At 49.0% G+C, this 19,595-nt stretch overlaps 1 protein-coding gene across 3 annotated transcripts; it reads left to right on the top strand.

The window, feature by feature from the left end:
- Positions 1 to 122: 122 nt before the first annotated feature.
- On the top strand, positions 123 to 19,502 carry KLHDC3 (kelch domain containing 3). 3 transcript variants are annotated; one of them, XM_079325512.1, is made up of 11 exons: positions 123 to 264; positions 6,324 to 6,553; positions 8,777 to 8,953; positions 11,125 to 11,240; positions 12,519 to 12,590; positions 12,822 to 13,035; positions 13,300 to 13,386; positions 14,646 to 14,754; positions 18,132 to 18,205; positions 18,573 to 18,651; positions 18,867 to 19,502. In XM_079325512.1, exons 2-11 carry the CDS (start codon positions 6,400 to 6,402, stop codon positions 18,931 to 18,933), a joined length of 1,149 nt encoding a protein of 382 aa, XP_079181638.1. In that variant the 5' UTR covers positions 123 to 264; positions 6,324 to 6,399; the 3' UTR covers positions 18,934 to 19,502. The 3 variants fall into 3 exon arrangements, with proteins under 3 accessions (XP_079181638.1, XP_079181640.1, XP_079181639.1); XM_079325514.1 differs by lacking the exon at positions 123 to 264 and adding an exon at positions 549 to 694; XM_079325513.1 differs by lacking the exon at positions 123 to 264 and adding an exon at positions 563 to 718.
- Positions 19,503 to 19,595: the final 93 nt, after the last annotated feature.

The following is a 19,595-nucleotide window of genomic DNA, read 5'->3' as shown; positions in this document are numbered from 1 at the left end:
GTGTCCCTATCGAGTGTCGCCATCTCGATCTGGGCCGGAGCTGGAGCAGCGCGCCGGGGCCGGGCCCGGGCGGGGCCGAGAACCCAGGGAGCCGCCCCTGAGAGGAGCAGGGGCCCGGCACCGCGGAAGGGCCTGTCGAGGCCGCGCCGTTGCGGCGCGGGGGCGCCCGCGGACACGGGCGGAGCTGCGTCGTACTACAAGTCCCAGGGAGCGGCGGGAGCTGCTGTCGGAGCAGGGCTGTCGGAGCTCCTTGTACGGGTACAGGTACGGGGCTGGGGCTGGGGCCGCGGGGGCGGGGGGGAGCCGGCGGGGCAATGCCAGGGCTGCGGGAGGGCGAGGGCAGGAGGCACCACCAAGCCCCTCCGTGAGGGCCGGGGGCGCGGGGTTGCCGCCCTGCCCGGGAGCCCTCGGCCGGGCCCGCGGGCGGCGGGTGGGGGGTGCGGGGCGGCACTGAGGGACTCGGGCGGGGAGGGGCGGCCAACGGTGCTGGAGCGTGTCCGGAGTTGGGCAGAGGAGCTGCTGAAGGGTCCGGAGAATAAATCCTGTGAGGAGTTGGGCAGAGGAGCTGCTGAAGGGTCCGGAGAATAAATCCTGTGAGGAGTAGCTGAGAGAGCTGGGGGCGTCCAGCCTGGAGAAAAAGAAGCTCAGGGGAGACCCTCTCACTCTGAACTGCCTAAAAGGAGATTGTTGCCAGGTGGGGCCCGGCCTCTTCTCCCAGGTAACAATTGACAGGTCAAGAGGAAAGGGCTTCAAGCTGCACCAGGAAAGACTTAAATTGGATATTTGGAGAAAAATCTTCACGAAAAGGGTAGCCTGGCGTTGGAACAGGCTGCCAGGGAAATGGTCGAATCACCATCCCTAAAAGTGTTAAAAGGGTCTATAAATGTGGCACTTTCGGGACATGGGTTAGTGGTGGGCCTGGCAGTGTTGGGTTAATGACTGGACTCAGTGATCTTGATGGTTTTCTCCATCCTTAAAGGATTCTGTGACTCCACACATCCGTATCCTCCCCTGACAGGTCTGTATCAGAGAGGCTGCCCTTCTGCCCTGGCATGACCTCTGCTGTGTCTTCTCTCTCCATCCCCTGGGCTCGTAAGGTTTCAGACCATTTATTCTCTCGCCCAGCCGTGGCTGGTGTGGGGCTGCATGCCTGGTCTTCCCCAGTCCCATGTGCCAGGCAGAGGGAAGGCTGGCACTTGTGAGCCTGCCCTGTGTGTGCCCAAGCCCAGGAGACCACTCTGCCTGGGGATCAGTGTCAGTGCAACAGAACAGAGAAGCAAACTGATGTAGCCCTGTGTAAAGCAAGAAATGCTCCACTGGCTGTCAGCTCGGCTTTCCTGAGCCTGCTTCCCAACCCAAGGGCTGCCCTTGGCGTGGCAGAAACAGCTTGACAGGCTGAGACAAATTCCTGATGGCAAGTGGGGATCAAGCCATATCTCCGAAGCTTAGGCACTCCATAGAGTAGCTGAGGTTTGGGAAGCAAGGCAAAGAATAGAAGCCAGCTCAGTAGGTGCAGAATCTCAGCTAGGCTTTAGGCAGAAGTAATTCTGCATTGTGCAAAATATTTCAGGAAAAATAAGGAGATAGTGAGGCTGACTGTAGGGGGGGCCGCTGGGATAAATTTGTGCCTGAGCAGCTATGGTCTGTGATTCCCATGGCTAACATGAGCTTCCAGAGCAGGCTTGGCTCATGAGCTCCAGGGCTGTTCTAGCACCGTCTAGTTTACCACGGCTGGAATTGCATTGTGAGTGTCCGAGCTGTTGAATGTGCAAGCTTGCAGTTTCACACTGCCTTAGCACAAATGCTCCAAGCATTAGATAAATGTCAAGCACAAGTGAAGAAAGCAAGTTGTTCTCATGTTATCTCTAACAGTATGTTGGATGTGCTTGAAATAGAACTGTCTATATGGACTGCTGTGAACTGGCTGGGCTATTTTAAGGGTTACTAAACCTTGTGGCTGGTGTCTTTTGGGAGACAACTGAGGCAGCTACACGGTAGGATTTGTTCTCTGGAGCAGCTTTGCAGGGTAGGGCTGCTCATTTTGGGGTGCTGCTGTAATTCTGGGAGGAACAGAATGAGTTCTTGAAAATCCAGGCCACTTGCTGCTGGGTTTTTCCCACTTGCTTTGGGAATTGGATGCAGCAAGGCTAATCTGAGCAGCTTTTAGAAATGACTCTAGGTTTCCCTCCGTGTGCACAGAAGAGAGAGCCCAGTGAGCTCCTTTTGAGCAAAGAAGTGGATCCAAGGATATATGGGTTTGTTTTAAGATTATCACCTGGCTCCTGTACTTGGAGATGCTCAGTAGCTTTCTGTCTTGAATGAAGTATTTTCATAACAATTTGTAGGGATTGAAAATAGTAAGCCTAAAGCCAACAGAACAAACAGTTGAAAAATCCCATTAAAACCTATTATTACTGGTTTGGTTTTTTGCTGTTGTTTTGGGGATTTTTTTCTATCTGTGCCACAGTGCTCAAGTCACCACAACAATTTTAGAAGATATGCTAGTGTGAGATTATTGAGTGATATTTTTGTTGATCTCAGATGTCCATATGCTGTGTTCTTAGGTTCTTGTTAGGTGTAAGCTGGAGCAGTTGGGGTGAAGGTTGTTTCAGGCATTAAGTGCATCTTCAGGCAACAGCACAACCAGAGATATAGCAGTGCTGTCTATAGGTGCTGTATTCAAAGAATGCAGAGCTGAATTAAATTTGATTGTTCCCTGTCTTAGCAGTGAAATGCTCCTGCTGTGCTCACTTAATTTCCAGCATCATCAGCATCAGGTACTTCACCAGTAAGTGATGCATATCCTGATTTTTAGAAATTTATTTATTCCTGGCCTTCCTGGTTAATGACAAGACCTAGCAGGGTTTCAAAATTTCTCTGCATCCTTAGTGCTTTACTGTATTTCTGCATAGAGCATGGCAGACCAGGGAAACGGGGAGTTGTGGAGATTGCATGGTTGAAAGTAAGAGATCTATTAGTTTTTGGAGAGTGGAAGTGAGGAGCTAATGTGTGTCACTGGAAGCAAGCAGTGGTTTCAACAGAAACTGTGATTCTGTGTGTCTCATCCTGCAGTGCCCTCTCAGTTCTCTAATACAATTTGCCTCTGTTTTATCAATATTTCTGTATTTTATAGCCTACATCACTGTTGCTGGTGTTCTAGATGAGAAACCACAGAATGTATTTTGCATAATCTAATATTGTACAGTTGGGAGAAATTGTTAGTAAATTATTAATTTATGTTATCAATTTTGCTGTTTCCCTCTCCTTAGCTGTGTTCTCTGTGATCTTTAAAGAAATCTAAGCTGTAGCTTAATGTCAAGTGCACTTCTCCTATTAAGAAGTCCTCATAGGAATGAGATTGAAAAGTGGTTTATTTATGTTCTCATTTATATAACAAAAATTATAATTGGAAATCAAACTTGAAATGGAATTTAACAATGTCCATACTTGTAGGACAGAAAATAACAGTTTTTTCTCAAAGTGTGTGTCTAAGTCCTATTTGCAGACAGTGCACAGAGGGGGCTTGGAAGAGGAAAATTTGGGGGAGAGGAGAGGAGGGGAGGGGAGGGGAGGGGAGGGGAGGGGAGAGGAGAGGAGAGGAGAGGAGAGGAGAGGAGAGGAGAGGAGAGGAGGAGAGGAGAGAGGAGAGGAGAGGAGAGGAGAGGAGAGGAGAGGAGAGGAGAGGAGAGGAGGAGAGGAGAGGAGAGGAGAGGAGAGGAGAGGAGAGGAGAGGAGAGGAGAGGAGAGGAGAGGAGAGGAGAGGAGAGGAGAGGAGAGGAGAGGAGAGGAGAGGAGAGGAGAGGAGAGGAGAGGAGAGGAGAGGAATCTGGAGCTGGGCACAGAAAGCATGGGGTGGAGGAGGGGAGACATCTTTGGGAGACAGGGCTGTGCAGGGAGGAGGGGAGGCCCGGCCTGTGTGGGGCTGAAAAGGGGCAAACAAATGCCTGGTGATGGCAGGAAGATGTGGCAGTTTCAGGGTAGGATGTGGCCAGTGGCAGAAGAGGAAGATGGGATTTTACACAGATGCTTTTATTGCATTGTAGAGAAGAGCACTTGGGTTTGGAAAAAACCCTGACAGCTTGTTCAACCCTGTATTTTCCTGTGACTTTAAAGGTTACTTCACACTTCTGGTCATTCTCTCTTCGTGAAGTGTTCAGATGAATGTTTGCTTTTCTGGGCTCTGAGGAGAGGCAGCAGGAGGCTGTGCTGTGTTTGCTCTAAAGGAGTATCCCCAGACAGATACAAGGCGAAGTGCAGCCAACTTGCATCCCATTGCCCTTGCCAGTGCTCCAGACCTGCCAGTCACCTGGAAAGCACTCATATGGGGAAAAACTTTTCCAGTAATTGTAGGAAACAGCATTTCAACATTGTTTTTTCAACCTCAGCATCTTTCTTGCAGTGCCAGGGATTTGGCCTGGAGCTGCTGTTCTTAGTGGACCAGATTTTGATGATCCAAGAGGATCAACCTCTTGGGATAAGCTGCCTTCTGATCAGAATAGCAGAACTGCCAGGGCAGGGTAGCCAGCTCCTGTGACAGTGACAGCACCAGCATCCTTCCACCTGGCTCAAGGGAAGTCCTAAGGGGGAGGAAGAGTTTTCCCAGGCCTTGGTACAATGCCTGCCTGCCATGCCAAGCAGCTGTGCTCCTCTACCTCAGTAGGAACCAAGCAGAGAACTTGAAAGTAAGATTCATCCTCTTGGTCCTCCTGGATTGAGCTCAGTCTGAAGGGTGTTGAAAATATTGATACTGGTGATAAAGACCAGTTAAGCTCCTTAAGGAGTCTTTTACAGAATCACTTAAACAAGAAGAGATTATGAGGAAAGGATTGGAAAGATTTTTCAGGAATAACTTGTAACTGAGGCAGGAAACAGATTTAGATATGTGAAGCCTTCAAAATAGCTTGGAAGGTGACTTTGTTGGGTTCCATGGAAACTCATCTATTCTGTAGCTTTGCAGAGGACTTATGCAAGAATGCTGCCTGGCTTTTAAAAAAAATAGTTGCTTAAGGAAAAACAATTCAAACCTGCTAGATCTGAAATTGAAGCAAAGCCTGTAGAAGATGGGGGCTGTTTCTGGGCCCTTCTGGGACACCCCTGCTAGAGCAAAGTTTGCTGCAACTTTCTGGGTCACTGACTGCAGTTTAGGTTAGGGTGGTTGCCAAAACTGAGTTTGGCTGGGAGTGGCCAACTGGAGCAGAGCAGCATGGCACTGCCCTTCTTGCTGCCCTCCAGCTACTTCAGAAACCTGAAGCAGGAGGGAAATCCTCCTTGCCAAAACTCACTACTTTCCAAAAGGAAAAGGGGCAGAGTGTAGGAATTTTATGTATAGGAATTTAGTCCTTGTTAAAAGGCATCCCCAAATTTCTTTGGATTCTGCAAATGCTAAAGCTGATTGTGGGATGGGAGCATGCTGACTGAATCTTTCAATAACTTAGAACCAAGAAATAAAATAAGACTATTTTATTAGTGCTCTCTCAAATGCTGACATCTGTTCTAATGGCTGGTTTTCAGCTCAGAGAAAACTGTTAAAATTCAAACTGACCTGTTGTTTCAGAAACACTCAGGCACAACTCTGCTCTGGATTCTTAGATCAGCAGGAGAATCTCTGCAAGAATCAGCTGTGGTGACTTCTCTAAGATATGATCTAAGTCATCTGTTTGAGGAATGAAGGAGATATCAGTCGCTTAACAAGATGTGATGCTACAGAATTTTCATTGTTATGCCTGGGTTTGCTGTGGGAGGAAAAGACCTTTTCTGTGCATTAGCATAGCGCTTTCTACCTAGATTAGGGGGTTTCTACTCTCTTATGTCTAATTTGATTGAACCCTAGTGCTCAAGTCAATGAGTCCAAATGCTAATGTTGTCACCCACCCCCATAATGGCAAGTTGGTTGCTTTATGTAGGGGTGGTTCTTTGGAGTTTTTTTGTTGGGTGTTTTGTTTTAATATGTTCCTGAGAACTGGTGCAAAGAGCACTCTCTCCCCTCTGGGTCAGTTCTTTTCACCTTCACCGCTGGCTCTTGCTGTGTTTTCATTCATGCAGACAAATGGCTGTGACACTGTGACACATGACATGTGCGTGGCCAGGCCCAAGGTCTTTGGCTGGGGCTGCCTATGCATCCACCCCGAGGGATTTTGTGTGGAAGGTCATCTCTGCTTGCTCCTCTGAGCCCTGCTCTGTTTCCCCTTCCCAAGAGGAATGTTTCCACTTGGGAGGCAGGTGAATAAGGATATATTATGGTAACCTTTGTAGCAGGCATTCAAGGGAGATGGGAAGACTTGCAGGGTGGATCTGGTTATCTTGGCATTGTGTGTGTGTTGCAGAGCCAGCTGACATTGCAGTGGCCTCGGAAGCATGTGGCACTGGGGGCCCTGAAGACCGCCTGGCCTGCAGGGAGGAATGCTACGGTGGGCAGTGCACTTGGAAGGTGGGCCACGGAGGGTGAACCACGCGGCCGTGGCTGTGGGGCACAAGGTCTATTCCTTTGGTGGCTACTGCTCCGGAGAGGACTATGAGACCCTGCGTCAGATCGACGTCCATGTTTTCAACGCAGGTAAACGTGTCCTTGTGGGCCACAAAAGGCTGGGGGTTGCTGGGCTCAGTTATTGCCTTTCTTGCCTTCTGCTGCCTGATCTGTTTTACTCTGTAATTTCCTTTCTTAATTTCCAGGAAAAGTTATCAGAGTAGGCTGGAGCCTCTTTCTTTGTGCAGCCTTGTGTTTTCAGCTTTAGGGGCAGGACACAGAGGGGCTGTAGTTGATCTGATCTGCTAGGATAAGGACTCTCAGGAGTAGTCACCAGTGGCTTGGTTTGTCCTTGTTCTCTGTGAACACAAACTCAGCCAGCTGCAGAGGTGATATTGAGCTGCCTCAGGTATACCCCCTCCAACTTACAGCATGTCCATGCTCAGCTCCCCATAGTGTGGGGAGAGTAGGGTGCAAGCCAGTACACACAGTTAAGATTCCAGGTGTAGACATCTGAGCTGTTTCCCTGTGGGGGCAGCTGACAACTGGTGCTAGCATGATGGAGCTAGTAGGGGCATGTGGCTAGGAGGGAGGCTTTTCCATTTTGATAACAGCTATCATGGAGATTCACAGCATAGCTTAGAAAAGCATCTGCAACTGAAGCCATTTGTGTAGGGTAGCCAGTACCTCTCATGAGGCTGAGTTGGAGCCATGGTTGTGCTGGCAGAGGCTGTATTTCTTGGTTGAGTGCTCCTTGTACTGAAGAGGTTACTGAGCTGGTGCATTAAATATTCCCCTGTAATTAGGCAGGTGATTAAAAAACTGCATGAATGCTTGGGTGGTTCCAGCTAAACAAAGCCAGGAGTGGAGAGCCAATAACCAGTTTTGGAGACTGGACAGCATGCTGAATGCTCTGCTAACACCCACATGTAGACAAACCTAGTTTGTCTATAAGATGAATTCACTCCTTTAAGACTGATGTGCAGCAGAGATCAAAGCATTGCTTACAGAGGGCTGCCAAGGTGACCTGCTCACAGTGTAGAGGGGATGTTGCTCAGGATCTTATGGACAGTGACATTCACCTCTGTCCAGAGGAACTGGGCTTTCACACTCAACACAGTTGAATGTTGTAGAACGTGCCAAGTAGAGCACCACTCTTCTGGGTAAGCATAATGACTGTGCTCAAAGGAATGCTCTTGTGTTGTCTTTCCTTCTTACCACTCCCAAGTATTAAAGTGTCAGAATGCTGCAGCCACCACATGGGAAGTGACAGTGGCTTCCCAAGCTCTTGCTCAGCTAGCATTGTCAGGTGGCAGTGCTAAAGCCAAGATACCAGATTTTGTATGATCTCTTGTCAATCTTCCAAAGATGAAGACTATGTTTTAGGTAAGAAGCATCCAGTCTAACTTGACTTTAGCATGCGATGTGCTTCCTCAGTGCCCTTTCTGCCTGTGGGGTAGATGCCTGACTTTTTCCTTTCCCTATGTTAGTATTTCAGAGGAACTGTGAACTGTTTTCTGCTCTGTTTTGTATCAGCTCCATGTAGAAAACAAACCTGGAGGCTGTATGTGGCAAAGGGAGGGTGACTGGTCCTGTTATGTAATGGCTGTGTAACACTTGCTGTGGCTCTTGCACTGACATTAAACCCTGTAGTACCTGTTGACTGTTCTGTTGCTGCTGGACATGACACGCAGGAAGGGGGATCTGTAATCACAAGGAGCTCCTAGCAGTAATGCAAGGTTAGCAGGGAGAACTTGAGTACAGATGGTGTAAAGGAGGCAGACACCTCATCTATAGCTTGAAAACCGAAACAAAAGCAAACAAACCCTGTTCTTACAAAGCTGGTGGGTTGCTTTACTTAAACTGTACTTCTGCAAATCCAAGTGATGCCTTCAGGTTGTTCCCTTACATATTAGTGCAGTGAGTTATTCCTGTGCTGCCCATTCCTCCAGCTTTGAGTATCTTCAACTATCTCACTAGCTTGAAGTAGTGTCTGCATTTGTGGTCACCTATTTGTTTGTGTGCAACCCATAACAATGCTGTATATTCACTCACAGTCCAGGATGAGCTAGACTGAAAACCTTTTCAGTGAATTGTTGTAGAACAGAGCCTGTTTTTGTCCTCTGTGCCTCCAGAGGACTTCCTTCTGTATTTCTCAACAGCTACTACTCAGGGTCAGACACAGCTTTCTCTTGTTTACTCAATGCTTCTGCACCTTGTCACAGGGTAAAGAGCACCGTGCAGGATGGGTTATGAACTGTAAGCAATTTAGTAGGCTTAGCATTTGACATGGGCTCAAACTTGTGTTTCCAGTGTCTCTGCGCTGGATCAAGTTGCCCCCAGTGTGGACAAACAGCCGAGACCACGTGAGGGAGGTGCCCTACATGAGGTATGGACACTCAGCAGTGCTCATTGACGACACCGTCTACATTTGGGGTGGTCGCAACGACACTGAAGGAGCCTGCAACGTGCTCTATGCTTTCGATGTCAGTAAGTTCCAGCTTCTCACTCTTCCTTGTCACAACTACTCTTAGTCAGACCTTCTCCCTACCCCCCACTCTGCTCCCCAACTTGTTTTCTTGTCCCTCGATGACAGTCTGGAGGAAATGGTGTCACTGTCTGTTTCAGCAGTTTTAGAAGTGGAGTATGGTGGCTGATGTGTGCATGTTAAATCTCTGTAAAAGCCTTTGGGCAGAGATTGCTGATCTTGTCTAATAATGAAAATGTTTTTAATTTTTGTATCATCTTTGTGTGTTCTCTCTGATAGTAGCTACAACTGGAGTATTCTTGTGTGATGTAGTACTCCTTAATTGTGGTTGAAGTGAGAAGGGCTTACTGGATTCTTGAGGATTCTAGTTCCTCTCCAAGTGTGGGCCTTCTTTCTAAAGGCGTGAAGGAGAGTGAGGAATAAAGCATGGGAATAGTTTTGGACAGGATGGCAAAATCAGGGAAGACATGAGTCAAGTTAGATAAATCTGAAAAAGAAACTCCTTGAGCCTTTTGGTTGGCTTCTCCATAGCATTGCTGGAGCACCTCTGGAGAAAAGGCACCATCAGGAACTGCATGGACACAAGTGTCAGGAAAGAAAAGGAGTATGTCTGGAGGATTCTGGAGGCAAGTCCATCTAAATACTGGCCAGTAACTGTCTTGCTGGACTTGCAAGGAAACTGCTTGCTCTGGTGCTTGTTCAAGGGGTCTCTTCTTTACCAGGGAAATACCTTACAGCTTGTGGCACAGGGTTTCCCCCTTTCTTCCCCTGCCGCATGCAGCTGAGAAGTCACCAGTAAACCTCTGCCTACACAAAGGCTTTGTTATGAGACCTGCCTAGTCTCCCTGGCAGCTCCAATGCTTTAGCATTAAGTGAAAATTAACAGAAAATCCTGCTCCAAACCCTCTGCAGCTGTCTGTGCACACAGGCCGGCCATTCCTGGAAAGTAAGGCTGGCAATCACAGCCCCATGTCTGTAGTATAAGTTCCACTGTAGCAATCTCATCAGGCTAAATAAAGTCCTGTCTGAGTGCAGTTTTGACCCTGTGGTGTTGAGCAGATCACAAATTGAGGTCTTTTCCAGCTCTAACTTAACGTGTTGCATGCGGGTGAGCTGTTGCTGATCCAGTGTGACTGAGTTTGGAAGCAGCCCCAGGAAGACAAGCAGCTGGATATTGTGAGCTGTCTCTGTGGAGGCTCCCCAGAGACTCTGCTGACTTCGCAAGACCCTTTGTGTGGTGCCAGATAGAGCATAGGTGGACAGTTGTGTCCACAGGCCAAGTTCAGAGAACTCATCCTTGTGCTTTGGCACCAGCATTAGGACTCTGTGAAATAAGCACTGTTTTTGGCAGCCAAGAGCCATTAGGGAGGGTGGGGGGAATGTCTCCTGCAGCCTTGAGGCTTATCTGTGCCTCTCTGAGCTCTTGGGGCAGGTGCCTGTTTGTGCTTGGCAGCAAGTCACTGGCTTGGCTCTCTGGAGCCCTGGCATGGAGAACAGTTCTGGCTGCATTTTTAGTCATCTTCTAAATCAATCCAGCCCCTGGAACGTGCAGGCTAAGGGGCTGAATCTGTCTGTGCAGGCTCACATGGAGCATTGTGAAGGGTGGAAAGTGAGAAAGAAGGGATGAGAATGTAACAAGTGGAGCAGATAAGACAGGGAGAGCTGCACTGCAGAAGTGGGGATATGCACTACAGTTAACATGGAGAGCTTGTGGTTAAGTGATTTCTATCTGGATTTGAGAGCTGTTTTTCCTCAGTCATGCTCAGTTACTGAGCATCTCCGAGCCATGAGGTCAGTTGAGCCACTTAGCATTATTGCTTCATTGTAATAGAAAGTGTGAATGCGGAGTTGATAAGTGACTCACAAGTACACTTCACAAGAGATTCTGTAAAAATAACATTGTTCAAGCTGTGCTGCACTACTCACACTTAAAATGTGAGCTCTGGCAGTCAGTGGCCATGCCCAGAGGCTGAGACTTCTGTCCCTGTGTCCCTCTGTGGGGGCTCAGGCAGGTAGCCATGCCCAAAGAAACTTGCAACCTCTCTGGCAGAGCAGGTGCTGTGTGAAAAAGTGAGAATGATTTTTGCCTTGGAAATTAAGAACAGCAATAACAGAGCTATCCCACCCCAACACCTACTGTGTTTTCTCAGCATTGCCTCTTGTTTTGTTTCAGACACGCACAAATGGTTCACACCAAAGGTGTCTGGAATGGTCCCAGGGGCAAGAGATGGGCACTCAGCTTGTGTCCTGGCAAAGAGCATGTTTATCTTTGGAGGCTATGAACAGCTGGTGAGTAGTCTCTGTAACTGTTAATTGGTGAGCCCTTGGGAAAGAGGGTGTTGATACCCAGGACATTGATAGAGGCAGGACACGGAGGTGTTTGTATTCCTAGTCACTGTCATTTTGTAACTTAGCAAAGCTATGGCATTAGTACCCAGGATATGCTAATTGTTTTGTGGAGAAGGCCGTTGGAAAATCAAGTCCAAAAAAGTGTTGGATTTTTTTAACTTTCACAAGACGTATTTACCACAAAGAGGTAAAAGTATAATTTTTTTTTCTGTCTCATTTCTTAGCAAAATGTAGGTACACAACTACACAACATTTTTTAATAAGTATATATTGATCTACATTTATTTTAATTTGGAGGTTTTGTCCTAGTCTGGTGTATGTTCCCTGTAGTTTCTGCCTTCTCTGGCATCTTGCTGATGCATTTCAGCAAACACTTGCCTTCCCATTAAGGATACCTTGAGCCAAAGTTCATCCTGCAATTACTGTCAGTGTGCCTAATGCTCTTTTTTAGCAAATCCTTATGATCTGATCTTAAGAAGTAAGTAATAATTTCAGTATATCACTAGGTTCAATAAAAGGTGTGCAGAGTCACGTCTGTTTATTTGGAAGAAAGCTGGGGCTCTGTTACAGAAGTCTCTGGGTTATTCCCTCTTTTCTGAGGATGACAGCAGGCCAAATCCATTATATTGATTACAGCAGCAGGAGAAGTTCAGATGTGTCTTGTTTTTAACTAAGACCAAAATAATTAAACCTCTGGCTGCCCTCCTGCTCTCTGCCTTGCCTGGAAGGGCAGGAATCCACATAGTTTGTGTGAATGCAATCTCTTCCAGGCAGCCAGCTGCAGGTGGCTTTTGTGGAACCTCAGAACCTGGAGTGTATTTACTTCTGGATGTTCAGCTTCCCAGAAGTAATCTTAGCTTCTGCTTCTCATTAGGCAGCCTTAGCAAAGCCAGTCTGTCCTGCTAATGCCTCTTTTTTCTGCTGCTACATGGAGAGGAGGCAACCATGAACATATCGTGTGCAGAACAGCCCTTGGGGGAAGAACTGGGCACCAAATAAATGGGAAAGCTGCAGGAAGAGACAGGACACCTTTGGGAAGAAATGGGCTTTGCTTTCCCCTTGTTAAGTGATAAGTCCTGCCTTAGCAAGCACCTTGTCTCTTAGGAAGTATTGGCTTCAAAGGCATCCTCCAGCTGTGTAGGGCAGCATCCTTTCTGGGGCTGGATGTGACTAGGCCTCTTAGTCCCTTTGTGACCAAGCTGCTTGTCTGTCTTCCAGGCTGACTGCTTTTCAAATGATATCCATAAATTGGACACCACAAACATGATGTGGACCTTAATCTCTGCCAAGGTCAGTGTTTGGTTTTCACTCTGGTTTGTGGAGGAAGTTTTGCATCTGCTATTCTCTGGGGTAGCTGCCCACACTTGTTTCACAACTTCTGGCTGATGTGGCTGGGATCTACAGGATGGGAAGTTCTCCAGGAGAAGGCAGCCACCCAACTTCCCCATCAAGATGTGTTATTTCCCTGGTAATCTGCACTCTTTCATCTTTGTTTTTCACTCTGTTTTTTTACTCTTTCAGGGTACTCCAGCTCGCTGGAGAGATTTTCATTCAGCTACCATAATTGGAACAAAGATGTATGTGTTTGGTGGCAGAGCTGATCGTTTTGGGCCATTTCATTCCAACAATGAGATCTACTGTAACCGCATTAAAGTGTTTGATACAGAAACCAACTCCTGGCTGGATTCCCCTCCCACTCCTGTGCTCCCAGAGGGCCGGCGGAGCCATTCAGCCTGTGAGTGTGGAGGATGGTGGAAGGAAATTTCTGCCTGCCTTAGAAGGGGTGTCTGCTCAGCTGGGTGAGCCCATGGGTTAACAAGGGATGCACAAAGCCCAGTTTCTGTGGAAAGCTGCTGCCCACTGAAAAGCCTTGCACACCACACTCTATATGAAGGTCATGTAAGGAGAGGTGGACAGCCAGCAGCACGTTGCTTTGTGTTTGATTTTGGGTCAGGGACCTGCTGGGTGGCCCTCTGATGTCTGTGCTTACTCCCTACAGTCAGCTACAATGGGGAATTATATGTATTTGGTGGCTACAATGCACGCCTGAACAGACACTTCCATGACCTCTGGAAATTCAATCCAGGTATTTATGCTTTTAACTTGCTGCAGTGATAGTGCTCTCGGGCACGTGAGTGTTCAGAGGAACATACTGTCCAAGGAGTACTGCTTGGGGGGGAATGGCTCTTGGCTTTTCTGACAGCAACTTCCTGCCATGCCTGTTCCTCCTCAGGATGTTTCCAGATCTCTCTTAGAAAGAGAGGTATTGCTGGAATACATCTTTCATTAGAAAAACTTTGTCTTGTTCTTAAATATGCAAAAGTACTGATGGAAGAGAAAATACAGGGAAGCAATAGGGTTAGGGAAGGGAGAGACTAACTGGGGAAACCATTCAATTTGAGCTGCAGGATCACCATCTCTTGGTACCAGCTCAAACTGTGCAGCAGAAGGGGTGGTTCTTTAGCTGGTACCCTGAGTATCAGTCAGCTGTGACCTGTTTGGGGGTCCTCAGTCCTCAGGCACATTTCATTGTCTAGACTCATTTTGTCTGCTAATTGCTTTGCATAGTAAAGTTACCTGAGAGCAGGAAGCCTGCTGCTCCCCAAGTTTATTGTGAGCTGGTGTGAGAGCTCATGCAGGTTTCAGTCCTGTGTATTTTGTCTCCCAAGCACCCCTGCAACAGAGAGCAGGAAGAACAAAGGCTGCTGTCTCTACCTGGTTCAGCTCCCCATGCCCTCCTTCCTCAGCCAAGCTGTCCCAGCAGCTGATGCACCTCTGCCAGGGTGCAGCCTGCCAGCAGATGGAGCTGGCTCCTGGGTCTCCCTCCTCCGAATCCTGACCAAGGCAGGCTTTGGGGAAGAGAGGCTGCCTGTCTGCTCCTGCAGCTCTGCCCAGCACAGCTCCCTGTGATGGTGGTTATGCTGCCATGGCAGTCTGTGAGTCCTGGTGCTCAGGCTTTCCAAATGAAAGGCTTTGATGGGGTCCCAACACCCTGGTTTAGTGCAAGGTATTCCTGCCCATGGCAGGGGGTTGGAGCAAGATAGTCTTTAAGGTCCCTTCCAACCCAAAGCATTCTGTGATACAACCTGCAAATCCTGTCTCAGCAGGCAGAGCTCCAGGACTGTGACTGGCATCTAAGTGGCGCTTCAATAGCAGCCTGATAGAAGTGCATCATTTAGCCACTAGTGAGGAGGCCAAGGGGGAGGGGTAGATATTGGCTAGTTGGTGTCTGTGGGGTAGTGGGCCTTTGCTTTTCCTGGGATCTCTTTAAATTAATAACCTGCTTATAGCTGGTCTTGGCAAGGCTCTTGTGACAAGCTGGTGCTGCTCTTCTTCTCCCATTAGTTTCTCTTTCTTGGAGGAAGGTTGAACCCAAGGGGAAAGGGCCATGTCCTCGCCGCCGGCAGTGCTGTTGCAGAGTGGGGGACAAAATCATCCTCTTTGGAGGTACCAGGTGAGTTGTGTGAAGTGGCTCCTCGAGAGGCTTTGCCACTCCCTTCAGCACCGTGTCCCTTCACGCTCCTACTCAGGCTGCATCAGATGGACTTCAGAGACACATGGCAAGTGTCAGTCTGACAATCGTGTGCATCAGGGTTCCCCTGGAAAAAGGCCATGGAAAAGACTGAAGGTGTCATGTCAGCTTGTAAAGCATCTGGTGACAAGCCATCTTGTACGTGTAGTGACAGAAGAGTATAACAGGCTGCTCAGGCTCTGCAGAGCACAGCCTTTCTGGTAAAGAGGCTGTGAGGATAAGGGAGGAGATCCTATTGTCAGAAGGAACGTATCTCAGTCTGCTGTGCCAGAGCAGACCTCAGACTGACTTATCTTTGCCTGCATGCTGCCCTGCTTCTCCCACCACAGCTTCTTTCTTCCATTGGCAAGTGTGAGTTCTGCTGCCAAGCTGCAGTGGGATGTCAGCTCAGCAGAGAGCTGTTTGAAGAGCCTACACACATGACAAGACAATGTTGATTTCTCTGCCAGTGCTCCTTAGCAACATTTCCATTCACAGCAGAGACTTGGTGTTATGGATTTAGCTGTCAAACACTGGAAGTGATACTGTCAGGGTGCAGGGCAGCTGGATGTGGCCAAGAGCCTCAACAGCTGCTAAAAGAAAGGAAGTGGCCTATCATCAGGACACACTCTCTGCTGTCTGGAGTGACAAATTGCAGCTCTGAAGCACAGTCCTGCTTGCCAGTATCTACCTTGTAGAGACATCTTAAATGCTTTCAGCTCTCCACATGGTTTGGAAAACTTTGGGGCTCTTTCTGGGATCTTGGCAGTGGCTTTTCGGGGCAGAGAACCAAGCAGGACAGGTTCTGCTGGTGGCCTGACCATACCAGTGTGTGATGGGGTGAAGGGCCTTCAGCTTCCAGGGGTTTGGTGGGAGGGGGGCTGTGTTTAGCTGCAGGATGTGCATGTGACTGTGAGGGAGTGTTTAGTGCAGGTGAGGGTATGCAGAGGTGCTGAGTTTATCCAGTCTCCTCAGAAGATACTCGGTGCTGCTTGGTACAGCAGAAAGCTTGGCACGGCTTTATGAGAGTTTTGGGTGGTCCCAGATGCTGTGCTGTGTGTAGATCTGTGTTACAGCAGCAGCTGAGCAGTGATATCAAGCCTTGTCACTCCTGGCTAGCAAACCACAACTAATATGACACCAGCTTTTTGGAGTTTGGTGCACCCTTGCCAAGCAATGCAGCAGTGCCTTGTCTTCTCCACTGAACCACTTCAGAATTCAGCTTGTTTCTTACGTCAGGCTCAACCCCAGTAGAGGCACATTCATTCATTTATCAGCACGAGTGTGGGCTCGGAAGAGCTGCTGGCAGCCAGGAATGCAGCTTGCTTGAGCTGGAGGGAGGGTCTTGCAGGCTGGGGAAGTGGGAGGTGGGGGTGGGCCATGCTCGCTTCCTGTAACAGTTATCAGGTGTGTTCTGGAGCTGCCTGGTGAGATAAGAAGTTTTCCAGGAAGTCGTTGTAATGGAGAACTCCCAATGGTCTGCCTCCTGACCTGTTCTCCCCTGGCTGGGAAGGGGGAGGGGTCACACAGCACAGGCTATCCAGCAGGGATTCTCAGAGGATGAGCAGGCAGGCTCAGCTTTCTAGGGAGAGGCACTGGGGGATGGGCAGGCAAAACCCCTTTGTGTCCTGCCTTCCAGGATTCACACATCCTGTAGACTGCTGAAGAGGCAATTCTCCAGGCTGCTTGTTCTTATGGCATCCAAAAGTTTTGTTTCCTTGGTAGTCCTGCCCAGACCCTGGTCTTTTTGCCCCAGCTGTGGTCCCTCACTGTGGCCAGGAGCAATCCATCACTTGTGTCCTGTTGAAAGGGACCAGGAAGCTTGGTGTTCCCATTAGCTTGGGTCTGGTTTCGTCCCAAACCCACCAGCAATTCAGTGTGCAGAAACCATCCACATGGGAGAAGGAATGCTATAAAACAGTTTAGCTGAAGAGATGCTGATCCAGATTTCACTTGAGATTGTGTTTTCCCAGACAAGGCTTAGGAGTTCTGGCTCTGATAAGAGAATAGGAGCTGTCACTGAGTGCAGGGTGAGTTGTTTTGTAGCTGGAATGAACAGTTTTTCTGGACTCTGGCTGGCAAAGGTGTTCCCTGCACCCTGCTGCCTGGGAGTTGCATGGGGTTGCCTGGTCTTGAACTCTAGGCTCACTCTGCTACTTGCCTTTTGGTGATTAAAACCACAGATGTGGAGCCTGCTGGCTCTCCTTTGATAGATAAGGGATGGTCTGTGACGTGGATGTGAGATTAGATTGTGGTGTGGAGTTAAAGGGGCTCTTGCCTGTATCCGGGCAGATGGGTCCCATCAGCAGCAGGTCTCTGCCAGTTTAAACTGCTCTGCAGTTTAGCCTGGAGTGCTGGGGACCTGGGGGGGATGGGTACTGCCTCATGTCTCATGATGTGCAAAGCTTAGTGGCTCATAGGTGGGGAAACAAGTGACACTGGGGTGAGGAGTCACTGCAGGAGATCAGTCCCAGGTAAGTGAGGGCACACTAAGTTGGTTTTTCACAGACCAAAGCAGGACTTAAAATACTTTTCCTTTCTTTCAAATTCTCCAAACAACCATTAGCCATGGGAGTGTTTTCCCCTGTTTCAGCACAGGCTGATCTCTCTGTGCAAGGAGATATAGTGTCCAGTTTCTCAGGTGCTTTGGTTGTTCCATCAAGACCACTGGCAGGAAACCACAGGTGAGGCTATCTGTTCCCTAGGAATGCCTGGTGCTATAGTTCCTCTTTAGCATTTCAGGACCAATATCAAACGGGAGTATCAGCAAATTGGAATTGGTTTAAAATGACTGCTGCACTGCTCAGTGCTCAGTTACAGACTTCTGAAATGCCATCCCCATTTTGGCACAACCACTCCAGCTATGGCTGGAGACGAAAATGATTCCTGAGTCAGACCTGTGCTTGCCCTGCCATGCAGATGTTTTCTAGCTGCTTTCTCTATACTCCTCTTAGAGCATCTCACTGACCAAGCTGAAATAATTGCAGTAGATCTTAACTACATGAGAACAGGAGTAACAGACAGGTGAGGTGAGTGAGAGGCTCATGGTCATCCATGAAAGGGAGGCAGATCCCCCATGCCCTGCAGAAGAAACAGTGTGGGTTTCTGCTCCCTGGCTCTGTGCAGCTCCACATACTCTGCAAGGAGCTGGGAAAGTGATGACTTTAGGTGCTGCTTGGGACATCAGAAGGGCAGGAGGGATCACAGAGCCTCTGCATGGGACTGGCAGGCCAGGAACATTCCTGGACTTGCTCAGCCCTTGGCAAACTGGTGTATAAGAATTTTGGCACTGACTGACACCCTGTGCTTGGTTTCTGCAGCCCATCTCCAGAGGAGGGAATGGGTGATGAATTCGACCTGATGGATCACTCAGATCTCTACATCCTCGACTTCAGTACGTGAGCACTTCCTGCCCAACCTGTACCTCTTGCCACAAGGTGTCCTGTGAGTAGGCCCTGCTGTGAAGCACCTAGCTGTGCCCTCTGTGGCTCCAGCTGCCATGTCCTGGAGCCAGACAGCTGTGTCTGACCTGTGCTTGGCTTAAGGCAGAGCAGCCAGAAGTACAGCCATGCTCTGTGCACTCCTGCCTGCAGACCTCCTGTGGGAGCACAGAAACCACCCTAGCCTGTCCCTGGTGTGCACCCTGCTTTGTCCCTCAAACAAGGCTCTGCCCTATTTCCTGTGGCACTGTTTGTATCATGCTGGAGCCTCTCTGGTGTCCAGTCAAGGCCTGCTGTAGCTTAACTGCTTTCTTTTCACAGGCCCCAGTCTGAAGACATTGTGTAAGCTAGCAGTGATTCAGTATAGCCTGGACCAGTCTTGCCTTCCCCACGACATCAGGTATCGTGTGCCCTGCTGGGAGGTTATTCTCTGGGTGCTCCCTGACCTTGAGGTGCTCCAGCCCTGGCTGAGGGCTGCCCAGGGCCTTTAGAAGTCTGTACCTTTGAGGTGGGCTGGGCTGGAGACTACAGCTGAGGCTGACTGAAGCAAAGCTGCTCCAGCCCTAGGCACTGTGTTTGTGCTTTCTCTCAGTGTATCCTCTTGGTGTGTTACAGATGGGAGCTCTCAGCCATGACAACGAACAGCACCATCAGCCGCCCCATTGTCTCCAACCAGGGCTGAAGACAACTTGTTCTTCTACCACCCTGCCCTCATCCCTCCACATACTGACCTCTTGCTCCACTGCCTGCATGAATTTTTAGCCCTTTCAAGCAAGGAATGTGTGAGCTCAGTTTGTCTTGCCCTAGCTAAACCTCCCTCTGCCTTTGTCATGTTTTGGGCAGCACGAGTAGACAAGCAGAGCTGGCCACTGAAGGAAAAACTGTCTGGCCCCAGCAGCACAGCTGTGACCCCCCTCCTTGCTGGTGGCTCTAGAGCTTCCTTCCTTTTACCTGTGGAACTGCAGCTGTACTGTCCAGTGTCCAGCCACTTTCCAAGGGCTTGAATCAACTCTTACCACCAACCATGGCCCTGGGGCTGATGTCAGGGTCAACCTGAACTGTTCCTGCATTCCCTCAAGAGAGCAGGAACCTCTACACCTTCTGCCAGCACTGACAGCTTCCTGGCACTAAATGGCCAGCACCAGCTTCAAGATGAGACCAGTGTGGGGGCCTGGGCCCAGCTGGACACTGCCAGCTCCCATTGTAAAACAGCAAATGGGGGAAGTTTTATAAATGGTGAGGCAGATGTGATTTCTGTGTATCCTAGTGGATAAACTGGGGGAGAAAAGTCATGAGAGGGAAGAGACTGAACAGGTGCTTTTCCCTGAAGCTGCAGGCCACTGG

This window comes from Erithacus rubecula, assembly GCF_903797595.1.
Source record: "Erithacus rubecula genome assembly, chromosome: 2".
In the NCBI taxonomy this organism is placed as follows: Eukaryota; Metazoa; Chordata; class Aves; order Passeriformes; family Muscicapidae; genus Erithacus; species Erithacus rubecula.
This window is presented reverse-complemented; position numbering and strand designations above follow the sequence as displayed.